Below are 24,161 nucleotides of genomic sequence, written 5' to 3' on the forward strand. Positions count from 1 at the left end.
ATGTGGTATGCATAGACATAAGAAAAGCTAGATCAATGAATACACAGGCAATGTGGAGGATGCTGAAAATGCAAGATGATGAAGATAAGTTATTAAGATTTTACAACAGAAGAAAAGTGCACACTATATCATACAAACAGTTGAATGACTGGCTTATTATAAATGTGGGTTTGGAATAGTACTCTAAAATTATATTTGTGTTTGGCAAAATTATCCTTTCAGATATAATGGAGATGAGAAAGCATACATGTAAATGATGCTATGATAAGCTACAGATACACTATATGTAATGTGAAATGAAGTGCACTAATAATCAGGTTATGAAAAATAAGAGTAATAAGGTTTTTTATTTAATCCAATAAGTATGACAACTTGCAATGAATGAAAGTACCTCAACTGTTACAATGATCAAATCTATTACTTCCCTAAGAATGTAAACAACAGTTCAGCATTAGCCCCTTTTTACAAGCAGAAAGGGAACTGATATTCTGCACAGTAAAGGTGCCAATGGACCTGAAAACAAATATCTTCAATAAAGCTCAGGATAGTGGAAGTAGTAGATACACATCTATGTAACACAGACAATATTGATTTGCTGTTATCTTGATTTGAGAATGCAAAATAAGAATTTCTTTCAATTAACTTCATCACTTCGTCATCTGAAAATATATAAAGAAGCAACATGGAATCCATTTCCGCCTACCTAACATTGAAAAAATATCTCAATACTTCACCAGCATTTTGCTAGCAATGTCTTTGGTTCTATTTTATCTTATGATTATACCATTTCTCTCTGGAGTTTGCTTAAATCTTTACAATTTAAAATGTCCTTTCTATTTCTATTTTCTTTGTTTCCCCATATATGTGCCCCAACTCTAAAGGCTGTTGGAAGTCATTACAATATTACTTTCCTTATAACTAAAATATTTTCCACTGAGCAATCACTAGTATTTACACCATATCTTCAGAGAAATACATTATCAACAATTATGGGTTTCAGTCTCTAACCTTTAAGAAATAACTTCCTCACCCACAAAAACTGGATAATTTTTGTACAGTATTAAGATTTCAATTACTTCCACTTACATTAGCTAGCTGAAACTTTACATAGCCTATCCCTGATCTTGGACTAGAAACCTGAGGCAGCATTCATGTTGCGAACATCATTTAAAGTACTATAAAACAGGTTTTGACGTAGGAAAAACCAATTTTTGGTAGTCGCTGTTGAGTCCTCAAAGGATTTACCCTCCATGGTGGGGAGCTGGCACACACAATGGAGGGTAAATCCTTTGAGGACAAAACAGCGACTACGCTATCAAAAAATTGTTTTAGAGATGAAAAGTTTAAGGAACATGCTAAATATTTTTTTCTATGAAAGTTCTCAGTATAACCTGCAATTATTTATAAAAAAAAATTAAAGACAAAGCACCTTCTTTTGTCACTTATCAGTGACTACAGTACATGCATAAAGAGTAGAATAATGATCTTCAAAACTTTGAAACTTGAATACGTATCAAAATCTACCTTAAATTCACTCACTGCATCACAAAAAGGCACATAACTTCAATTCAGTCAAATGTAAGTTGTGATGATTACCAAGTACTACGTATAGTACTGTATGTGCATGGAACTTTGTGTGACTTAAAAACATAAGGGATAAGGTATGCCTAGTGCACTCCAAGTGCATTATATCAAAGGCTCCTCCCTATTCCAAAAAAGCAGACCATAGCAGGCCTTTTTTTACTCACAGTCTTTTCATGTATTGATTCCTAAGTTATTTGTGACATTGTGTGCAGTCTAATTGCTTAACTTTCAAATTGCTATTAAGTATTAGCTCCATTTTGAACCAAGAGACTTTGTTACTCTATGCTCATATCACCTTGTGCCATCAGCAATGCTCAAGATACTCTATTATGCTATACTGTATATCCTGCTCTGCAACAGTTACATGAATTAGAACATTTTGTTATACAGTAGACCCCCTGTATACCCAAGGATGCGTTCTAGAACCCCCCACAAATGCCTAGAATCCATGAATACATAGAACCCCGATAAAAATGCTTAAAACTGCCCATTTTGTTAGTTCAAACTCAAAAAAGGCCCACTAAAAATACTTATATCTTTTTTTCTAATAATTTTATTGCAAAAAGTGCATTTAATCATGAAAGTGATATGAAAATAGTACAGTAATTTGTGGTTATTTCTCATAGAAAAATACTGCAAATAGGCGAATTTTCTGCAAATAATGGGTAGAAATCCACACGCACGTGAGTCCGCAGATGTCAAGAACGCAAATACAGGGGTTCAACTGTATTGAAAAGTTCCTTGTTGGATGAGTGGGTTACATGCTCCCCTACCGATTTGGAATCAGAAGAATTTAGTTCTGGTGATTAGAAATTTATTTCTCATTATAATGTGGTTTGGATCCCACAATACGCTGTAGGACCTGTTGCTAAGTAACCAATTGGTTCCTAGCCACGTAAAAATATCTAATCCTTCAGGCCAGCACTAGTAGAGCTGTTAATCAACTCAGTGGTCAGGTTAAACTAAGATATACTTAATTTATCATATTGCACTAAGCAGCAGCTAAATAAAAAAAAACTCTCAGTAGCTCATGAGTGATTTCTTTACCTGTGACTATTTGATAACTGGGTCCTTCATCATTACATTTTGACAATCAAAGGGAAAACCCTACAAAGCTCTGGGCAATCACCAATACTCTTTTATTGGTAAAAGTCTATTAAGGAAACAAATCTGTTGCAGCAGGCAAATCATCCTCTACAGTTACAAATATCTCCCTCAAGACAAACTTCATTGGCTTGTGCCTTGAGCACTCTAAAAGGATTGGAACCAATGTGAGATTGTATAATGGGAGAAAAAGTGGGTCTAATGTGGCAAAGCACAAGCTCATGAGCAATTAATAATAACTGTAGATTCTTTATGAGATGATAATCAAATAGTTATAAAAATGCACAAGCACTAAAAGTTAAATTAGAATTCAGTAATAAACAGTACAGTATAAGGTGATAAAATAAGCCTCTCTGTCTTTATATATTCTACAAAGTATTCAGAGAAGACAACCACAGCCAATAGGTAGAATAGTATGCGAACCGTAATTTGCTTTTACACTGACACCATAGTCTCATCAAGAATAGTCCTTATAAAATATGTACAGTTTACTATTGATGTTAACTAAGTCAAATGAAACTAAGACCCGTCCTCCTGAAGAGCTTTTCTTAACTAAAGAACAATTACTGTTTCATACCAACACATCATAACTAGATAGCTACTGGAACTAATTGTTATTCCATTTAACCAATTAAGCTCTCTTACTGAATGACAAAAATATTGGTATAAGATAACACTAACAGACCAGCTGATCACTAAGTGGCATGATAAAATATGTATAGTATATGCAAGTTTCATGCATAATCTACCATTTGTTTACTAAGTTTAACCAAAATCATCATCAAACACATCCATACACAGCCTGTTACAATGCAATGCAAATTAATGGTAGAGATTTGCATAACACTAACATAAAGTGTTATGACAATCTCCAAAATCAAAGTAGAAAGCTCACACAACTCAAGTAAAAGGAACATAACCCTATATTATGTATAAGAAACAAACAAGACAAATCCTTAAGATGGATTAATTGTCTATGGTGTTTATTAATGATTAAAATACTAAAATACATTTCTGATATATAGTATACTACTAAAGTTTCTACTAGTACAGAAAACTACATTTGAGATAAATACAATACAATCACTGATGCTACATTTACTACAACATGGAGGTAGAACTCCTAATAGACAATAATAAATAATATACTACATGAGCTTTCAAATGACTATGGATGCTTCTCTTCAGCCATGAATTAGAAAATGGTTTTAGCACTATTGAAAAGGCAGTACAATTACTACATATGAAAAATTTCAAGACAATTTTGTCTCAGATACAAACTAATTAATACTATATTTTTAAATATGCCATGGTGCCTAGTCAGGAGTGGTAGACCAACATTTGGATTCTAGTTATCATGAGCAAAATGTTAATTGATGATATGCATCTTTTCACTAAAAATGAACCTGACTCAATGGCTACCTTTGATTTAGTTTGTGATCCAGAAATATGTGCCAATCAGAAGTGAATACAGGGCACAGCAAAATATAAAATGTTTAACTAGAACAAAAAAGCCCATTTTTATCCACAACAAAAAGGCAAAATACTTTTCACGAGTTTAAATAAATTATAAATGTATTACAGCACATTTAACAGAGCAGGATACCTACTCAAAAGACGTAAAAATGAGCCCTTATTGTTTTATAAAGGTCAACCTGGACAGCTACTTTTAAGTTCCTTGGCTGCCTGAATCCATGGAAGAGAGGGAAGACAGCCAAGTCCCAAGAATAATGACTGAATCTTCCATTCACATGACCCTTCTAATTCCTGCTGGCGTAAATTCTCTCTTCAAGTACGGAATGTTACTTTACTGTGGTGTGCAGTTCATACCACAGTAAAATAACACTCATTTTGCATGCAAGAAGAAAAGTAGTAAATTTCCCTGTTGAAAACAAATACAAATTCAATTGTACGATCAACTGTAAGGGTGTGTCCACACTAACATAACACATTACAAACACACATTGGAAACTTACTGCATAGATACCACAAAGTGCAGAAAAAACCTTTGGTAAACGCTGGATTATCATATTAATAACTGTTAAGACTACCAATAAGTTGCTGACTTGTATACAGGTATTCGTAGGGGATGCGTACCAGACACCCCCCCGGATAGTTAGAACCTGCGAATAGCTGGAACCCCTATAAAAACGCTTAAAATAGCCTATTTTGTTAGTTAATACTCAAGAAAAACCCAATGAAAATTTTTATAACTAGTTTTTTTAATAGTTTTATCACAAAAAGTGCATTTTATGATGAAATTGATAAAAAAAAACAGGAATTTGTGGATATTTTTCATAGAAAAATACTGCGAATAATGGGGGATATGTTCATGAGATGCTAGAGTCCGCGAATCTGGAGAACGCAAATACGGGGGGCCTCTGTACAGCCTGTTTGTGATGTAGTGTGTCAACACCCTAATTAGGGCTAAAGCCAAATCTCACTATTCAATAACTGGAATCTTTATTTTCCCTGGGTAATATCTGGAATTTAAATATGTACGTAGTCACTATATGTAAAATACCATCATTCAAGTTTTAAAGTGGACATTCTTGTTCTCCAGAACAGAAATTCACATCAAATAATTTACTGTATACAATTATACTTTTACCAGTGATATGTAAACACCATAATTAAGATCAATCCCTAAGATATACAGTAGGTTTTCAACAATCTTCCACATTCCAGAGCATTTTCAGGGAGGTCACTGCATCCTCTCTATACTATTCAGTTAAAATTATCATATTATCCACAAATTATGTTGCTTTTCTCTCACCTTAAAAGCTATTACACTACCAAAATGTTATCATTGGATCTGTTGAATTCCACCATGGTTAAAAAAACAGATGTTTCAAATGCACATAAATGATAACTTTATCACCAATACATATATATATTTCTTTATTAGCTGATTGTTAGGTACTGTATTATACTTGTTGAAAAATAGAGGCCATCTGTAGTGTCTTCCATACAGTATACTGTAGTACTGCTGCATAGCATTTCCAATAATGTAACATTGTAATATTCAATATATTATTTTCTAAAATTATTTGTTTAGTTTATTTTGAGACTATATTAAAGTCTTATATGTATCCACCTGCTTCATGCTCATATTGGTTGTTGTAATTATTCATATTAGCTGTATCAATAAAGGCACTTTGAATAATTATTATTCCCAGCTTCTTTGGATATGTGTACCACTGAGTTTTTCAGCTCCTAAATGTTTAAATATCCAAATTCCATCTTCTTAATTGCTTTTGAGTGCTGCAGTATAAATACTGCACTTAAAATATGTATTTGACTGTAATGTAGCACAGTATTTCCATAATGTAGGCTAACCAGAGCTCTTTCACAGTAAGAGCAAGAATTCTAAGGTCATTTATAAGGTACACTGATTGGCTGAGTAATACTTTCTGGTGACAGACCTATAATAACCTCTCAATCATTCAAAAAGCTTTAGTTTCACCCAACCGGTCTAAAAGAACAGGCAACCATTAACCAAGTCACTGATATATCTTCTGGGTAACTGACAGTTATGACCCTCACTGCCAAAGTAACACTGTCACCTCGGCACTCTACAATTTCCCGGCCAATACCTGAACTGAAAAAGAAAATTCATATTGTGAATAAGATGGTTATATTAAAATGTTGAAATAATGCTATTTGCTATGGAAAATCAAAAGTGAATTTGTTTCACAACAAACCCATTACTGTATTGACAATTAGCCCACATTTGTTCTTTGCAAATCCTCAAATGTGAACTAATAAGTAAGATTTTATTAAAAACTTTTATTTTAAATTTTTACTTCAAGTCAATGCCAAAATTGTTCAATGATAATTACTGAAATGTAAAGGGACATATGTTCAATGCCATATCTACCACAAAGAAACTGCAAATGCTAAGACTATTCTGATATAAAGAACATGAATACGTAATGCTTCTGCATAAAACACTACATAAATAACTTTATCAGCCTATGAATTATAAGTTGGGGTTATCAAAATTATCAACTAAAACCAAATATATACTGCATTCTAATTATATTTATTATTATTACTAAATAGTTAAAAAGTCCCCTTAATTAACGTAATGCTCTTTGTCTTTTTATTACCTTGGTATTAATATGACTGACAGGAATATTTACTAAACTTAACAGTTTATTTCCTACATGTAAAAATATTGCTTGGCTATGAGCAAAGGTAGGGATTTAATGGATGAAAAAATTCTATTCAAATCAGGAGTGCTTGATGCTTAAACATAAAACTGACTCTAATTTTTATTTTATGTCTAGTTACACTCATTACTATTTGTAGGCTTAGAGGCATAAAATGACACTTCCCATTGAAGACGAATAAGGTAATAAGAATTTTATTTGTTTTATATACCATCTTTATTGATACATATAAGCAATGGAAAGAAAAATAGCATTACCAATCTGTTTATAAGTTCTCAGGTGATCTAATGATGAGAAAAACAGAGCTGACCTCTGAGAGGAAATGATACTCTTAGAGGTGAAGGAACACAAGAGCTTCTTTTCTTTAAAATTCCAATGGTGAAAAGGGAGGCCAACTCTTGAGAAGCATCTTTTATAGCCCTATCATTACAATAGGTAACACTGAGCCAGTCTGCAGAGCAACCTTCAGCTTGATGGGAAAAATCTTGTATTTTCTTCCCTAAGGCTCCTACTGACCAATCGAGGAAGCTGAGCACATCTAGCATCTTGGAAATATTCTTCAAAAGATGACTGATTTCTGTAACAGAAAACGTCACCTTAGCTGCAGCAAAGGCAGACCTGGATGCTGAATCTATTTCCTCCCCCTTGGGGGGGAGGCAGCCACTCCCAAAGAAGGAGCTTCTCCAGTGAAGTAGGGCAGGTAGCCTCAACTGGGGGGCCACAGGAGCCGCAAGAGAGAAGAATTCCAGGAAAGCTTCCAAATCGTACTTCAAAAGCGCCACATATGCCGAGGGTGGTTTACTTTGTGATGCATCTACCTCATCTGTAGATATTGTGCAGTCGGCAGGTCCTAGGGAGTCTTCGATGGAAGAGGCTTCTTTAAATTCTCAAAATATTCTTCAGTTGGCATTGAATTAGTTCTAGTGAGGGATCCACACCATCATCTATCACTGAAGGAACCTGAAAAGAAAGAACTGGCGCCTCATTTTTAGAAGTTGGTGCCAAGTGGGAGGTCGGGAATGGGCGGCCAAGAGCAGGGCACTTGGGCACTTTTGGGCGTTCGCAGAGAAGACTTCTAAAAATAGATTGGTTGGTCAGAAAGGGGAAAGAAGAGAGAACTACATTGTACATATATAACCTTCACACACTCATACACTTTTACCAAAAATCTATTTCTTTTTTAAGGGTAATGTATTAAGCTAACTTTTAAATGAAATTACAGTAACTATAATTTCATTCAAAAGTTAGCTTAATATTTATGGAGCATGATTAGGGTTATATTTAGTGTTCAAACTCTAGAAGTAAGCATTTATTAGCCTTTTTACAGACCATGCCAAACTTATTTGAAAATTTCCCTTGCGCGAGGGGATCTGGAAACTAACCTTGCATAAATTCAGGGTATTACTGTATATCCACACTTAACTTTTTTAGAGTTAAGCTACTACCTAAACCCTTATTCTTGACTCTAGCAGCTGCTTTCCTCTTCCTATCTCTTTCAAGGTTAGTCAAATGAGACGTTGAATTCTTCCATGCTTTCTCATCTCAGCTCTCACACTTGTTATAAGTATTATTAATTGAGCAAACCTGTCCTCTGCAAGAACCACAAATGGTATGAGGATCGTAAAATGCTGTAGTTAACCTGGTATTGCAGTTTTTACTGCATTACCAAAGACTATTCGAGCTAAAGTCTGACATAATCAAGAAAATAAACACAAAATGAAACACACACAATTGCCAAAATCTGAGTTAAACTCTAATTAACCAGAGTACCAGTGAACCTATTTCAGAACTACTGAACTACTAGTTACCGATCAGCAATTCTCCTGGAAAGAAAAGCTGGTTGAAACACCAAAGTACATAACAAAGAATAATGATTCCAGACAGAAAAAGAAAAAATAACAACAAACTCACCCATGAATTAAATATCAAAGAGTCATAAGCCCAAATACTTCACCAAAACAGGAAGCAAAAAGGTCTAATTCCAGAAAACAAGTTGCACTCCTACTACCGTGTTGGTTCTAGGCTGGCAGAAACAAATTGAACTCTTGTCATGAAGTTGTTCCTCTCCTTCCCAGAAAGTGGGTGGAGCCTAGTCACCTACTTGACAGAGGAAGAAGAGTATTACCGCAAATTTCGAAATTCAAGCTGGTGTAGAAGCTACAGCAAAGTAATTACTGGGTAAGTTACTCTAATAAAAAATCAAATTTAGCTGTAAAAATCTTGCATACAAACAGCCCTGGTGCTGAAAAAGTTCTTTGAAATATCCAGAAATGCTTTTTATCAGAAATATGTCAGTAGATATGAAACATGCTTTCTTATCCTTCTGACAAATTATATATTTGACAATAATGATTCAAATAACAGCCCTTTTTGACTGACGGGATAGCATTTTCTCTAGTAAAACAAGAAAAACTAAGAAATGCTTCCTTTGCCAGTTAGTGCCTATAGAATAAAATTTGACACATACAAATCATTTACAAAAGTCAAGTAGTATTCCCCATTCCCTACTTCAAGAGGATATGTAACAATTAAATATGCCTATATGTAGTTCTATAAGATAAAAATTCACAAAATATAGTCAACTATATCACTTGTCTCACTTGGCTTATAAAATATGCCAGTAGCTTTGCAGTACATCTGTGATACCAGAAAAAAGATCATTATATTAATATTTGAAGGTGCCTAAATATCAAAATAAAATACAAGATAAAAATCAAGATAATGCACAAAAGAATATAATTACCTTAGGATTGATGAGAAAGCTCTTCTTGGTGAATTGTGAATGAAATGAAGGGGAAAAGCCTTAAAAGTGTATCCTTCAGGCACTGTATGCATGAGAGCAGCTGAAAAGTGTTCAGGGCTACCAACATCTTGACTGACACTACCATAAATCATTTTTCTCTCGTATGACCACAAAGCAGGCATCAAAACATAACTCAAATGTTCATCAAATTTTGTACTTAATCCTGAATCCTGGAAAGCAGCAACAGAGTATGAGTTACTTCTAGATTCTCATATCAAAGAAAGAAGGAAAAACAATGTTAAGAGCTTAGGCAAATTAACATAAGAATACTTCATGAATAATTAAAAAACAAACTCCTACCATAAAATCTATATCATCTTTGAGAAAGCAACTCTGTGATAAAAATTAGTAAAATTTTGGTTTAAATTATTGATAGGCTTTCAATAAGAGATTTCAATATTTTTAACACAAAGGATTTAATCTTAAATGGGATGTGAAAACTACAGCAGCACAGCAGGGCAAAACTAAAGAAGTTGAGTAGTTACATGGAAATACACCAAAAGGAATGGATGAAAACACAAAACATCTAAAAGGTGCCTTGTAAAGCACACTGCAAATGGCACCCCTCTATAAGTTCAATGGGAGAAAAAATAGGTCAAGAATATAGGTCATCTTGATATTAGATGTCCTGAAAATTAGTTAATACTCTACACTTAAGCATATCTCAAATCAAAGCAAATAAGAAATGAAAATAGTATTTGGTACAAAATATATTGGCATTTGGTGCAAAGTCTGAGATCATACAGCTAGTATATGTCACAAAATCTCACTGAAACATAACTTTCTTTAAAAACCAATATCATTTCAGGGCCAAAAACTGAAAGACAACTACATTAAGGAAGTTGGACAGTCAAGTGGGAAGACACCATAGGGAATGGAAGAAAATGACAGTCAAGAAGCAACAGATGGGTGCTGAAGGACACAGAAAGGACTTACGCTTCGGTGTTCTATAATCAAGATCTTCAGCTGTACTTCTAAGTCAGAACTTCTTTTGTTGCCATCAATAGTAGACAGGTTAAGTGGAAGGTAACACAATGTCTTGTCAATAACACTAGAGATGGCACTAGAAGACATTTTTTTCCAAGAATTTGTATCCTCAAGAAGAAAAGTACAATAACCTATTACATTCGATGCCTGAAAAGTTAAAAAAACATTATGTGATCTATCAAGTTACAAAAGCATTTCAAGCAACAAAAACTGATGATGAACATGTTTAAACCCATCAAAATACTTTACATCCCATAGTAGCCTAAGCCTCATCTGAAACTAGTAGTATTCTAATTGTCATCAAGTACTAGTTTACATTTCCAGACTCGCATGAGGGCTTGTCCAAAGGATATGTTCTTGATAAAAATGTGAAAATTGAAGCATGTAAACTTAATGAAGCCAGAAAGCTTTATTTAGAGACCAGTGGGATAAGATTGGAAGTAAAAACCAGGGAGAAATGCAGTTGGGGCTGTATAGATACTGCTAAAAACTTTGGTACTAATATCTATAGAAAGTGGGACTTTGCTATGGGGGACTACTTGAATTAAATCACCTACCTGACAAGAAGCATAAAAATGGCTATCATTGAAGACACAACCAATGGTTTCATATTCATGCACAGGCTTCTGTCCAATCTTGTGTATATATCTACAACCTGTGAGGACAGATGGAAAGATTGATAAACACACTTGAAAAAAGGATTGCATATACTCTTCATATTTTTCTAAGTCACTTACTTGAAAATAAAAAAATTAGTTTAACCAGACAACTGACTTAACTCTTAAACAGATGGCCTGAAGGGTTTGTCCTTTAACAATATGTGCAAGAAAAAGAATTAAACATATTTTATCAAATAATTTACAACCTTGTAACACTGCTGTTGTACATTATACTCTGCTGTGAACAGAGGTATTGCAGCATGTTCTTACAAAGAAACAAATTCCTTAGGAAAATTAAGAAGAAAAAGGCTGATTTATTGAAAATCAATTGATTTAGTCCATCTAATGATCATCCTTATGAAGAGGTTCATCATCTTCATAATGATAATGTTTACACCAGCATTTGGTACTAAAAAAGACTATGATGATGATGATGTTACCTAGTCTCAGTAAACTTCATAAAGGATATAATTTCTGGAAACAATAGTAAAACATACTCATAACAACCTGTTACTGTCTCCCAGAATGTAATTGCAGTGTATGGTCCTCTTGTCATAATCCAGAAATGGGAAGCACCACCTTTACGAGTACCTACACAAACATAAGCATCCAAGCCAAACCCAAGTAATATACTGCATAATAAGATGCACTTATTTTCCACTTCCTGAAAATAAGATCCATATATTTACACAATGACAATCCACCATAAAATTCATGACCAAACTACACACAGTAAGTATTTGCATAAGATTTCCTTCCCTTTACTACTAAAAAAAATATGAAGAATATACATAAGAATTTTGAATGCTGTATGTAGTACAAATTAGTAGGGTACATATTCTGAATCCAGGTTGGTACATCCCTGAAATTTATTGTCTTGAACTTGATCCAAATGTAAAAACAGCACCTTACAATTTTCTGGACAAGTATAACTTTTAAAAGATGCCCCAATCTCATACAGCACTAAGAAATAGGCTATAGACTTACCAACTGAGATACCAGAGCAGTGGAATGAGTATACCATGGTTTACTACAACCTGAAGGAAGCTGGTATGGAGATGGTGCTGGTATCAAACTAATCCAACGAGCAGCTTCTTCTGGTGAACGAACAGCACGTCCAACCTCCAGTTTTCTAACGAACTCACAAACAAACCTACATCAAATTACAACAAAGGAAAGTACAGTACATACTGCAAATACAGTTTTTATTTTCATTTATGTGTTAAAACTAGTATGAAATCTCAAGAAATGGTGTACAAAATTTTTAAAAACTTGGCAGATATACTGTAGTACTTTGTTAATTATGGGAGTTCCCAAGATGATGTACAGTAGTACTTGGAAAGAAACTGGTTAGGGTGAGATACCTTCCATACCTACAAAGCATCAACTTTGAGTCATTTTCTCCCAAAAGCTAACCATCTCAAGAAAGGCAACACAAATTTATCAAAACCTGTTCAAAGATTTTTTACTATACGTACTTTGCGTGAACATTAATGTGTTACTATACGTACTTTGCGTGAACATTAATGTGTTAATAGGATATATAAGAAACGTGCTTATCACAGTTTGATGAAACTTGTCAGATAAATTCATATGGTGACCTTTTCAAGGAGATTAATAAATTTTTCAGAGAAACTACCATAGAGCTGACATGGTTTTAAGGAAACAAATAGTCAGATAGTCAACCCTCAGTATATTTCTCACAAAAGCTTCTCTCTCTCTCTCCTTGTTGCCACATAATAAACACAGCTGTAACATTTCATCTGTTCTTAAGCAAACTTGTTAACAGACATAAGTAAAATGCCAGGGGCAATTACGTATTATACTTACATAATTAGTACTGTTTACACACCAGTGGTTAGGAGACTATAGTACCATTTACACAGCAGTGGTTTTTAAATTTTGAAATAATAAAATCACCTTTAACAACATGAATATGTATAAATTTAGTTTTTTTTTTTTTTTACAAGATATCCTCACTCACTGTAGTCCATTCTGGGAACAAAATCCCACACACATCAGCCTTCTGTTAGAAACAAAAAGATTGGTGGCACTCAACAGTCTTGCACAAGTGCTTACATTCAGCTACCACTAAGCTTTCCATTTCTTTTTTTTTTAAGCATTTGGTATTTCTTTTGGATAACTGGTGTTGGTGCACCTACTAACAATGAGCTGTTAACTAGTTAGTTTATTTCCTTGGACAGTTTTCTACTAAGTTTAAGTTTGTATGCAGTATATTATACTTAGGACTCATTATAGTAGCTGATAAAACAGTTGATATAGTAATAGGAAGACAGAGACCTTTAATAAGAACAAGGAAATCATGGAAAATGGGCACAGATAAAGCCTAAACTTGATGAAAGTACAGGAAGAAAGACCACTGGATAGAGAAGACTGGAGAGAACTCATTTCAAGTCTAAACCAACAAAGAGAAGCTAACAATAAAACATTTCTGATGACACTAATCTGGTTAAGTGTTTAAGAGCAAGTTATTAAACTACCCTCATGTTCTTGATAACCTTCAAATCTTGCCCTATATATTTTGATTTCTGGGCTCAGCTCGTGTCGCTGCGCGAAATATCCTTTAATCTATTATTTCTAGGGTAAATGTACTAACACATACCAGAGAATAAATAAAATAAAGAAAAAGGTCAGTATAACTGACTCGCTCACCCTCCAGGAGGGTGTCGGTATGAACACTAGGCGAGTGAGACCACTACCACGAGCCAAATACCAATAGAAATCTCCCACAACAAAAACCCTCCATGAGGAGAGCCGACCCACAGAGTGAGCAGCTCGTACTACTACTACTCCATCCCATGCTGCCGACTGCTGCGCCTCTAGTGGCCATCCTTTTCAGTTAGCACCTCACGAGCGGACGTGATATTTTTCCCTCTGTGTTTTTTGTGCCCTTTCGTTGGATTTATCTATGATGGAGCGTGCAGCTATTGCAGCAGCTAAGTTAAGTACTCAGTATTTATGGTTAGTTTGTTTTTTCCGGCCCTCGGTCAGTATTTGCCGTTTTTTAGGTATAAATACGTACTCGGGGTCGGAAGCATGGCAGCATGGTTCTGCCGCGTGGTGGGTTCGTTCTCGGTCTCCCATACCTAGAACATCCCATTCTCTATGTACGCTCTATATTTATTATCCGTTTTACTTAGGGTACTGTCTACTCAGGTTTGTCATGCATGCATGTCTTTTACCTTATGTAGGCTTCTTCTTTCCAGACCCTAGTCCCGGCTCTTAGTATCGGCCTCTGACTAGCTTTGAGTGGTAGACTTTCCTTCGGGTTAGTCGTACACTCCTGGATTTTTTCTCCTACTTTATTGTTTTCTTTCTTTTATTTATTTTATTACCATGTATTTTGTTATGGTTAGGTTAGTTGGGCGTCTGGCTTAGCCTAGGTCCTGGCTCCTTGAGCCTATGCTACCGCTCATCAGTTCGGTTGCTTCCCTATAGCATCTCTCTGATCAGTCGGTTTTGGCCCAGTGGGTCTCTATGCTACCGCTTTTCAGTTCAGTTGCTTCCCGATAGCATCTCTCTGATCAGTTGGTTGGTCCTAGGTTTAGTTGTCTTATTTTAGCCTTACCGTCTCGTGGTCACTACGCGATCACGAGACAGCCAGACGCCTGCCCAGTCCCCTTCCCCCTCCTCCCGCTCTTCCATAGAGTCGGGGGAGGGTGGGGCAGTCTGCCCACGCTCGCTCCTCATACCCGAGCATGCCTCCCTCTCTCCCCCCAGGCGGAGGGGCCAGGGAGACGGGACAGACCCAGACTGGACGCGACCTCTCCGGCTTCCGGTCCGGGCCCGGTGGTGATGTGATGGGGGGTACTGGCCTTTCCCCCCATCCGTTGCTTCCTTGTCGCTCCGGTTCGCTCGAGCCTGTATGTCTCCTCGCTCTTCCCGACCTTGCTAGGTCTCCTTTCATGATCGGAGTCCTGGCATCTAGCGGGAATTTGTTTGTCCGCCCAGTAGGGTGGACCGGAACATACAGTGGGTCCATGCTAACCGTACCGTATTGCTGAGTTACTACACTCCGCTACGCACTGGACTTGTTCCGGTTCGTTTGAGTTTTAGGTTTAAGAGTTTTTAGATTAACTATAAGTTTATCTTAAGTACCTTAAACCTTTTCCCCCCCTCCCCTACATGTTTTACCGGATTCTCCGGGATTATAGCCTATTCAGGCGGAGCAGGGGGGGTTATGCTCAAATTTTTTCCGAGCTCCGGCATGCAACGGAGTTCTTCTGTCCTTTAGCCTGTAAGTGTTATTCTTTAAGATACTCATGTGTCTTCCCACTTACAGGCCACCAACTGTGAGCATCCGGGATGCGCCGCCACACTTCAGGACCCATGTGGACACGAAGTTTGCCGGTCCATGCTCCATGCGCGACTCTGCACGGGGACATCCAGGTCTGGTACCATGAGACGTGTACCATATGTTACGATCTGGTGAGCCAGCTTTTAGAAGGGGTGAGTATTCCATCTCCGGTAGCTGCTCCGCTTCTGTTTTAGTGCTTAAGTTTTCATCATCCACTTTAACTTAAGGCATCTAAGTTTAAGTTATATTTAAGTTTTAGTTTAAGTGATTCTTAAATCTAACCTGCGCCCTCTCTTCCAGGCTCCGGCAGTGAAAGATACCGCACTGGCAACCCTGCGGGCCTGGGTCGGCGGTTTTGGGAAGAACGCCGCCAAGGGTATGCCTTACATCTTGGAGAAGCGGTTGGCGCTGTTAATCTTCCCCGGAGGCAAGGCGACAGGATACGTCGACCCAGTAGAGGCGGCCCCTACTATCGCCTTCATCCAACAACAGCTGGCTGCCTCATTAACTGATCAAGACCAGGATATCTCCACAGACGTCGCGACTTTAGATATTAATGTAGAACCTATGGTAGGTGTAGACGACCTGTTGGTCGAGGTAAGTAGGGTGGACACCCAAGGGTCACCCTTGGGTGTGACTGTTTCTTCTACTCCTGCAACCTCTCCATCCTTCCAAGGGTTTACAGGTGATGAATTATATACTCCTCCTGACGCTTCGGTTAGACCTAAGGTCAAGGGTCAAGCAGTGAAATCCTTGTCTAAGACGTCGTCGTCGTCTAAGAAGTCGACTTCGGCGTCATCCTCCTCACGTAAGTCTCCGCTGCGAATCCCGGACAGACAAGTCTAAAACTTCTAGCTCCGGCTCTAAGTCCTCGAGGAGTAAATCCTCCAGAGAGAGATCTCGCACCCCGGCAGAGTCACCAGTTCCGCTACCCTTGGTTCCGATTCAGAGCCACCCCTCCACCTCCGCAGCAGCTCCGGCCTTGGACTCCAACACTGGCCTGTTGCAACAGGTGGGCGACCTGGTTGGGTCCCTAAAGAGTAGCATGGAGCAAATGATCTCTCGTCTGTCGGATAGGATTACCTCCCAGGACTCCATTATAGCCGGACTGAGAGAAGTCCCTCTAGCCTCTCCTTCACTTTCCAATACGAGTGGAACTCAGCTTCCTCCGTATGACTCGCTACCTCCGTTCTCGATGAACAATCCATGGACGGTCTTATTTCCATACCGGAATTCGGAACTCGAAGGATAGAGGACTTCGAGTTCTTCCCGGTAGACCTCCAGCCTCCGTTCATAGGCTACGCTAGGCTTACAGCTTCAGCCATGGTTCGGGATGATAGGGTGCCTAAGGAGACAGTCCTCTATTCACGAGACCAGGCTCAGAGAGAATGGCTCAGATGTTTAGAGGACATGGATTGTTCCAATACCAGGATACAACCTTTCAAGAGTCCCTTTACCATTTTCACAATGGATGAGAGTACCCCGCTCCCGTTCCTGACAAAGATCGCGAGGTCTACCATCCCAGCGGCCCAGAAGGGGGACCCCATGCCTCAACTGAAGGAAGCAGATCCCACATCTCCGTTGCTCCCCTCAGCCGGAGAATTGTGGGAGGACTTGCCAAACACCTTCTCAGCTGGCAAACTCAAACCGGACTGTGCTATGGAGCAGTTTGGTGAAAAGCTACCCAGGCTCCCAGATAACCTTATTCAGGCTGAATTTGACGCAAAGTCGCGACTAGCCAGATCAATTAATTCTATGGCTATGTCCGAGGTAGCAACCATAGCTTATGGCTCAGAACCGCTTTTTAAGCTCATGACCAAAGCACTGACTCAAACGGTACAGTCGGATATGTTTGAGTTTGCCACTGCTAGAACGAATTGTCGGAAGCATGTCCTACAAGAGGCAACCATTCGACATGAACCGAATAGGTTGCTCTCGTCTAACATCTGGGGAGCAGATCTCTTCCCAGAAGCTATGGTGAAGGAAGTTCAGTCGGAGGCTACGAGGCTGAACCAGAGCCTTAAGGACCGTTGGGGCCTTACAGCTAAGAGGAGACAAGACCTAACACCTAAAGGTAAGGGTCGGGGGAAACCTAGGCGCTTCCATCCTTACCAGAAGAAGCAGTCACGCTTTCCTCAGCAAGTTCCAGCGGTGCCCTTAGTGCAAACAGCCCAACCTTCCACCTCTAAGGCTCAATCACAGCCAATTTATGTGATATCCCCTCAACCTCAGCCCTCCACCTCTTACGCCATCTCTCCAGCTTACAATCAAGCCTTCGGGAGTCAAGCTTCACAGAAGTATGACCGCTCGGGTAAGGGAGGCAGAGGTAAGCGTTCCTTTCGTGGGAGAGGATCGGGAGGCCCCTTTAACAGGGGGAAACACTTCAGAGGAGGCCGAGGCGGTTACCAGAACCAATGAAGAACTTCAGGTAGGAGGGAGGCTGTTCCACTTTCGTCACCGGTGGAACTTCAGCGAATGGGCTCAGAGCATAGTGTCAAAAGGCCTGGGTTGGAGCTGGTTGACGAACCCACCTCCATCCAGACCTTTCCGTCAACTTCCTTCCAAGGAATTGACAGAGTACGCAGAGGACCTCCTTCAGAAAGGAGCTATAGTAAGAGTCAAGAGATTAAAATTTCAAGGTCGCTTGTTCAGCGTGCCAAAGAAAGGCTCACACAAAAGAAGAGTAATCTTAGACTTGTCCCGCTTAAACTTAGCCATCCGCTGCGACAAGTTCAAGATGCTCACGATCTCACAGGTGCGGACCCTACTTCCCCGTGGGGCCGTCACCACCTCTATCGATCTTACAGACGCTTACTATCATATCCCTATTGCAAGACACTTCCGTCCATATCTGGGTTTCAAGATAGGAGACCAGACATTCTCCTTCAAGGTAGTTCCCTTCGGACTCAACGTGGCACCCAGGGTGTTCACGAAACTAGCGGAAGTGGTAGTGCAACAACTCAGATCACAAGGGATTATGGTAGTAGCGTATCTCGACGATTGGTTGATCTGGGCGCCAACAGTCGAAGAATGCAACAGAGCCACACTGAAAGTGATTCAGTTCCTGGAATATCTAGGCTTCAAGATAAACAGGACCAAGTCAAGACTCACTCCAGAGTCAGACTTTCAGTGGCTGGGCATTCAATGGAATCTATCCTCCCATACTCTGTCGATTCCATCAACCAAAAGGAAAGAAATAGCGAAGTCAGTCAAGCAATTTCTAAGTCACAAACTGGCGTCAAGGAGAGCTCAGGAGAGGATCCTGGGTTCTCTCCAGTTTGCATCAGTGACAAACGTCTTAATGAAAGCCAAACTGAAAGACCTAACCAGAATCTGGCGCTCACGAGCAAATGTCAGGTCCAGGGACAACTATCCTCAGTCCCTCTGATTCTAAAGAATCGACTTCAGCCGTGGGCGAAAGTCAAGAATTTGTCAGTGTCAGTACCCCTTCAGTTCCCTCCACCAGGGATTACCATCCACACAGACGCGTCCTTAAGCGGTTGGGGAGGGTATTCCCAGGTCCAAAAGGTTCAAGGAACTTGGTCACCTCAGTTCAGTCAGTTCCATATAAACGTACTGGAGGCAATGGCAGTGTTCTTGACTCTAAAAAGGTTGCGCCCACCAAAGTACTCCCACATAAAGCTAGTTCTGGACAGCGCAGTGGTAGTACATTGTATAAACAGAGGAGGCTCCAAGTCACGTCATCTAAATCATGTCATGGTAGCCATCTTCTCCCTGGCAGACAAGTTCAGTTGGCATCTCTCCTCCACTCACATAGCTGGAGTGAGAAACGTCATAGCAGACGCGTTATCCCGATCAGTACCCCTAGAGTCGGAATGGTCTCTGGACAACAGTTCGTTCCAATGGATCCTTCAAAGAGTCCCAGGGCTACAGGTGGACCTCTTCGCATCCCAAGCGAATCACAAGCTCCCCTGTTACGTAGCCCCCAACCTGGACCCTCTGGCCTATGCCACGGACGCCCTGGCTCTGGACTGGAACAAACTGGAAGAAGATTTATGTCTTTCCTCCAGTGAATCTTCTCATGAAAGTGTTAAACAAACTCAGGACGTTCAAGGGTCAAGTGGCTCTAGTAGCCCCAGACTGGCCGAAGAGCAATTGGTATCCCCTAATTCTGGAACTGGGCCTTCGTCCTCTTCGGATCCCAATCCCAGGCTCTCCCAGTCAGTACAAACGAAGACTGTGTTCGCTTCCTCAGGGATTCTCAAAACCCTAACTTTATGGATTTCATGAAGTTTGCGGCAAAAAGAGATGCGAATATTGACCCTCAGAATATTCTCTTCTTGGAATCCGATAAAAGGGATTCAACTTTGAGACAGTATGATGCTGCTGTCAAAAAGTTAGCAATCTTCCTGAGAGAATCTGATATTAGAATCATGACAGTTAATTCAGCGATATCCTTTTTCAGATCCTTATTTGAAAAAGGTTTAGCAGCTAGCACGATTACGACAAACAAGTCAGCCTTGAAAAAGATATTTCAATTTGGGTTCAACATAGACTTGACGGATTCCTACTTCTCGTCTATTCCTAAGGCATGTGCTAGACTTAGACCTTCTGTAAGGCCTACGTCAGTTTCATGGTTCTTAAACGATGTTCTAAAACTGGCTTCAGAAACCGATAATGACACATGCTCGTTTATAATGCTCTTAAGGAAGACCCTGTTTTTATTAAGCTTAGCTTCAGGAGCAAGAATTTCAGAACTGTCGGCTTTATCCAGAGATCCGGATCATATTCAATTCCTTCCCACAGGGGAAGTACTACTTTCTCCGGAACGTAGCTTTTTAGCAAAGAATGAAGATCCTTTGATGAGGTGGGAACCTTGGAAGGTACTACCCCTTCCACAAGATGTATCTCTTTGCCCAGTTACAACCTTACGAGCCTTTCTGTCCAGGACCTCCTCATCTTCTTCGGGTCCCCTCTTTAGGAGGGAAAAAGGTGGAACTTTATCCATTAAAGGCATCAGGCAACAAATCCTGTACTTTATTAAGCAAGCCAATCCTGACTCTTTCCCGAAAGCACATGATGTCAGGGCAGTAGCCACCTCAATTAATTATTTCCAACACATGAACTTCGATGAGTTGAAAAAGTATACCGGATGGAAATCGCCGACAGTGTTCAAACGCCATTACCTTAAGTCCTTGGAAGCTCTGAAATTTTCAGCAGTAGCAGCGGGAAACATAGTTTCCCCTGATTCTAGTTAATTTATTTATAGTAGAAGATTCAGTCCTCCTTTCTACCTGCTTCACCCAACAGTTCGTCTATTCCTACCGTGTTCATTTACATTCACCTGGTGTCTTAGCTGCTTTGATGATGATGTAGGGGGTGCCCCTTATTTTTTGCTAGGGACACTCACAGATGTTTATGGATTTTGATCTCATGGATGTTACCCCCTTATTTTTATGCTAGGGGATACATCTCATTTATAATGATTACGGGTTTTGTATATTAAGTCATATGCATTCCTTACATATTATCATGGTTGTTTAATTTGCTCATTTTTAATTGCTGTTATATATTTTGATACATGCCTTTACACAGATACTATTTTGTTACATGTAAGCCAATTTACCTCTGTACATATGTAATTACCTTATGATAAGAAACATGTTTAGAATTAAGGGTAATTTAAGCATATTTCTATTTTGTATCACTGTGTATTTGTATCTTTTTAGCAATTATACTCTTTTTTATATTTACTTTATTTTTTATTTGAGACCTATTCTGTTTTATTTTATTTCTTTTGTTACAATCTTGTGCTATTTCTCTGGTACGATTTCGCGCAGCGACACGAGCTGAGCCCAGAAAAGGGATTTTGACGTAAGGAAAAATCTATTTCTGGCGATTGGCTCGTGTCGCCAGCGAAATCCCACCCTACCCATCCCTTCGCCCAAGATTGTCTGCTAACTTCAGGATGGCCACTAGAGGCGCAGCAGTCGGCAGCATGGGATGGAGTAGTAGTAGTACGAGCTGCTCACTCTGTGGGTCGGCTCTCCTCATGGAGGGTTTTTGTTGTGGGAGATTTCTATTGGTATTTGGCTCGTGGTAGTGGTCTCACTCGCCTAGTGTTCATACCGACACCCTCCTGGAGGGTGAGCGAGTCAGTTATACTGACCTTTTTCTTTATTTTATTTATTCTCTGGTATGTGTTAGTACATTTACCCTAGAAATAATAGATTAAAGGATATTTCGCTGGCGACACGAGCCAATCGCCCAGAAATAGATTTTTCCTTACGTCAAAATCCCTTTTTTCTGCAGCAGATATCTACAAAGCCATAAGTTACTGTGTAGTATACTTATAGTATTTACATTGTAGTAGTGTTGGTATTTTGTATTTTTTCGGCTGTACACTCATCAGAGTTCTCTGCACAATTATATATATACTTTGTGTTTTATTATTTTATATTTGTTTACTACAAGTGTTTCAATTCCGTATCTTAATTTCAGCCTAGATGCCACAACTTATGTATATACGTATGCATAGTTTTGACTAAGATCTACACCATTAGAGGAGCAGCATTTACTTTGATAAGAACTAGACATCTACAATTGCTGTTGACCTTACAGTAACTTCCAGTTTCTTCTAAAGATTTGTAAAATCCTAGCTCCTTCTGGTTAATCACTGATGCTCTTTCCATCAACTCAGGTCACTGCTATCTTTTGACTGGCTGTCACCTATTGTATGACTTTAACAGCCTCTAAGTATTATTATTCCCAAACATCAGGATTTCCGTTATTGTCCCAACTCAATTAACGTCTTCAAGAAAATCTGAATGGCTCATATCCACTCCTGTATAAATTGAAAACTAAATTTCCATCTAACATTTCATAAATTACATATTTTCAGATTTACAAACTAAAATAAACAAAGCAATATTTTACGAACCTTCTTAGTAACTCACCTGTTTTGACCCCATTCATCCATAGCAAAAATTTTCACAGGTCTAGAAGAATGATTAGCTGCCATTTCAGTAAATTCCTGCCACCACTGTCGGGCATAAGCAATAAATAATCGTCGCCTCTCTCCAAAGCGCTTTTTGGTCCCTTCCAGGAATTCTGAGACAGTAGAATGTGGGAGGATTTCTTCTAAGTTAGGAATAAGTGTTACTTCAATATCCAAAAGGCCTACTGGAACCTGCTGCTCAGAGCCTAAAAATTTGAGGTAGAAAGACCTTAGTGATACAACATAAAAAGTAATTTTCCTATTACAAATGATGGAAAAGAACTGAATTGTATCCTAGATAGCCATAGCTAAGCTGTTAATTAGAGGATTCCCTTTTTTGTTGTCTACCAATACTAATGCAAAAACCCTCATGGGTTATCCTCCAATTTACTAACCTACTCCCATCAGTTGACAAGACACCTTCTGTGAAGAAGAAGGCTGACTGAGTATAGAACGCCAATCTACAGCATGGACTGAAAGCAAAGTTGAAGCTATTCCAGATGTCCCCTCCTTTCTCACTACCACAAGATTCAGGGGTGCATCAAGAGTCAAAAGGTGTTTACTGTCAAGCATACTACTACAACCTGAAATAAACAAGAATTAAAATCACAATGAACTTTGTAAATTAACATTTACATTTCAATCAAATTTGAAGAAATTTCATAGTATTTTATTTACAAATCAATCTAAAGAATACAGTATTGTACTGCACTTAAGGCAAACAAATCTAATAACACAGAAATAGTTGATAATCTGGTACTTAGTGAAGGTAAGTGAGACCAAATGCTCTCCATGGCTCCTATGTTATATGTGAGGGTGTTGTTATAGTTTACTTCATTCAAGTATACAGACTACTACTTTCCAGGATTCTACTTTTGGATTTTAATTTAAACTATGGAACTATGAAGAAATCACAATTTTCAAAACTAAATTGTATTTTTCCTAACTATACAAACCTGAAGTCCTTTACTATAAGAATTGCTTACAGCGAAGCTGGAACACTGCTGTCTAAACTCTTGAACAAGGTGGTTAGGCAGTAACTACCATCTGGTAGGCAGGGAGACCCACCTGCCTGGATGTAAACGTTCCACTCTGCCTTTGAGCCCAGGTTTCAGATTAAGGGGCAGCATGAGGGGGGAATTAGTGTAAAGGACCTCAAGTTTGTACAGTTAGAAAAATACAATTTACTTTTAAAAATTGTGATTTGTTCCAACACAATATACAAACCCTCAGTCCTTTAAAATAGGAAGACTCACTTATTGGAGGGAGGAATCTGAGTGAGTCTCTTGAACTGACTGAAGTTCAACACACCTGGGTTACTCCCCCTGGTTGAAAGAGCGAAGGGGAGTGCCCTGCCTTTGACAATTTGATAGGAGTATAAAAACTGTAGTGTCAGAGAGATTAAGGAAAAAATCTGAGAAGGATTTGCCTTATTGCCAGAATATCCTGCCTCCCCTTGCTAGAGGAAGGAGTGAGATTGCTTCTATGATTCTAACAAAAAAAGTAGGAGAAAGGAAGCTTATTGTGTAGACTTACTACATCAGACACCAGTCCACCAAGTGAAGGTTCGAGT

General features: G+C 38.8%; 1 protein-coding gene across 1 annotated transcript in view; it reads right to left on the minus strand.

The window, feature by feature from the left end:
* Positions 1-334: 334 nt before the first annotated feature.
* The window catches only part of LOC135199687 (centrosomal protein of 76 kDa-like), a 116,651-nt gene continuing 92,824 nt past the window's right edge, over positions 335-24,161 (minus strand). Inside the window, exons 6-13 of the mRNA XM_064227843.1 lie at positions 22,984-23,172; positions 22,548-22,794; positions 12,300-12,465; positions 11,820-11,976; positions 11,211-11,308; positions 10,603-10,800; positions 9,607-9,836; positions 335-6,289 (exon numbers count right to left, since the gene is read on the minus strand). Of these exons, the coding sequence (XP_064083913.1) occupies positions 6,151-6,289; positions 9,607-9,836; positions 10,603-10,800; positions 11,211-11,308; positions 11,820-11,976; positions 12,300-12,465; positions 22,548-22,794; positions 22,984-23,172 (1,424 nt within the window). The 3' untranslated portion in view covers positions 335-6,150. The remainder of the gene's footprint in view (positions 6,290-9,606; positions 9,837-10,602; positions 10,801-11,210; positions 11,309-11,819; positions 11,977-12,299; positions 12,466-22,547; positions 22,795-22,983; positions 23,173-24,161) is intronic.

Source organism: Macrobrachium nipponense, chromosome 26 (genome assembly GCF_015104395.2).
Source record: "Macrobrachium nipponense isolate FS-2020 chromosome 26, ASM1510439v2, whole genome shotgun sequence".
In the NCBI taxonomy this organism is placed as follows: Eukaryota; Metazoa; Arthropoda; class Malacostraca; order Decapoda; family Palaemonidae; genus Macrobrachium; species Macrobrachium nipponense.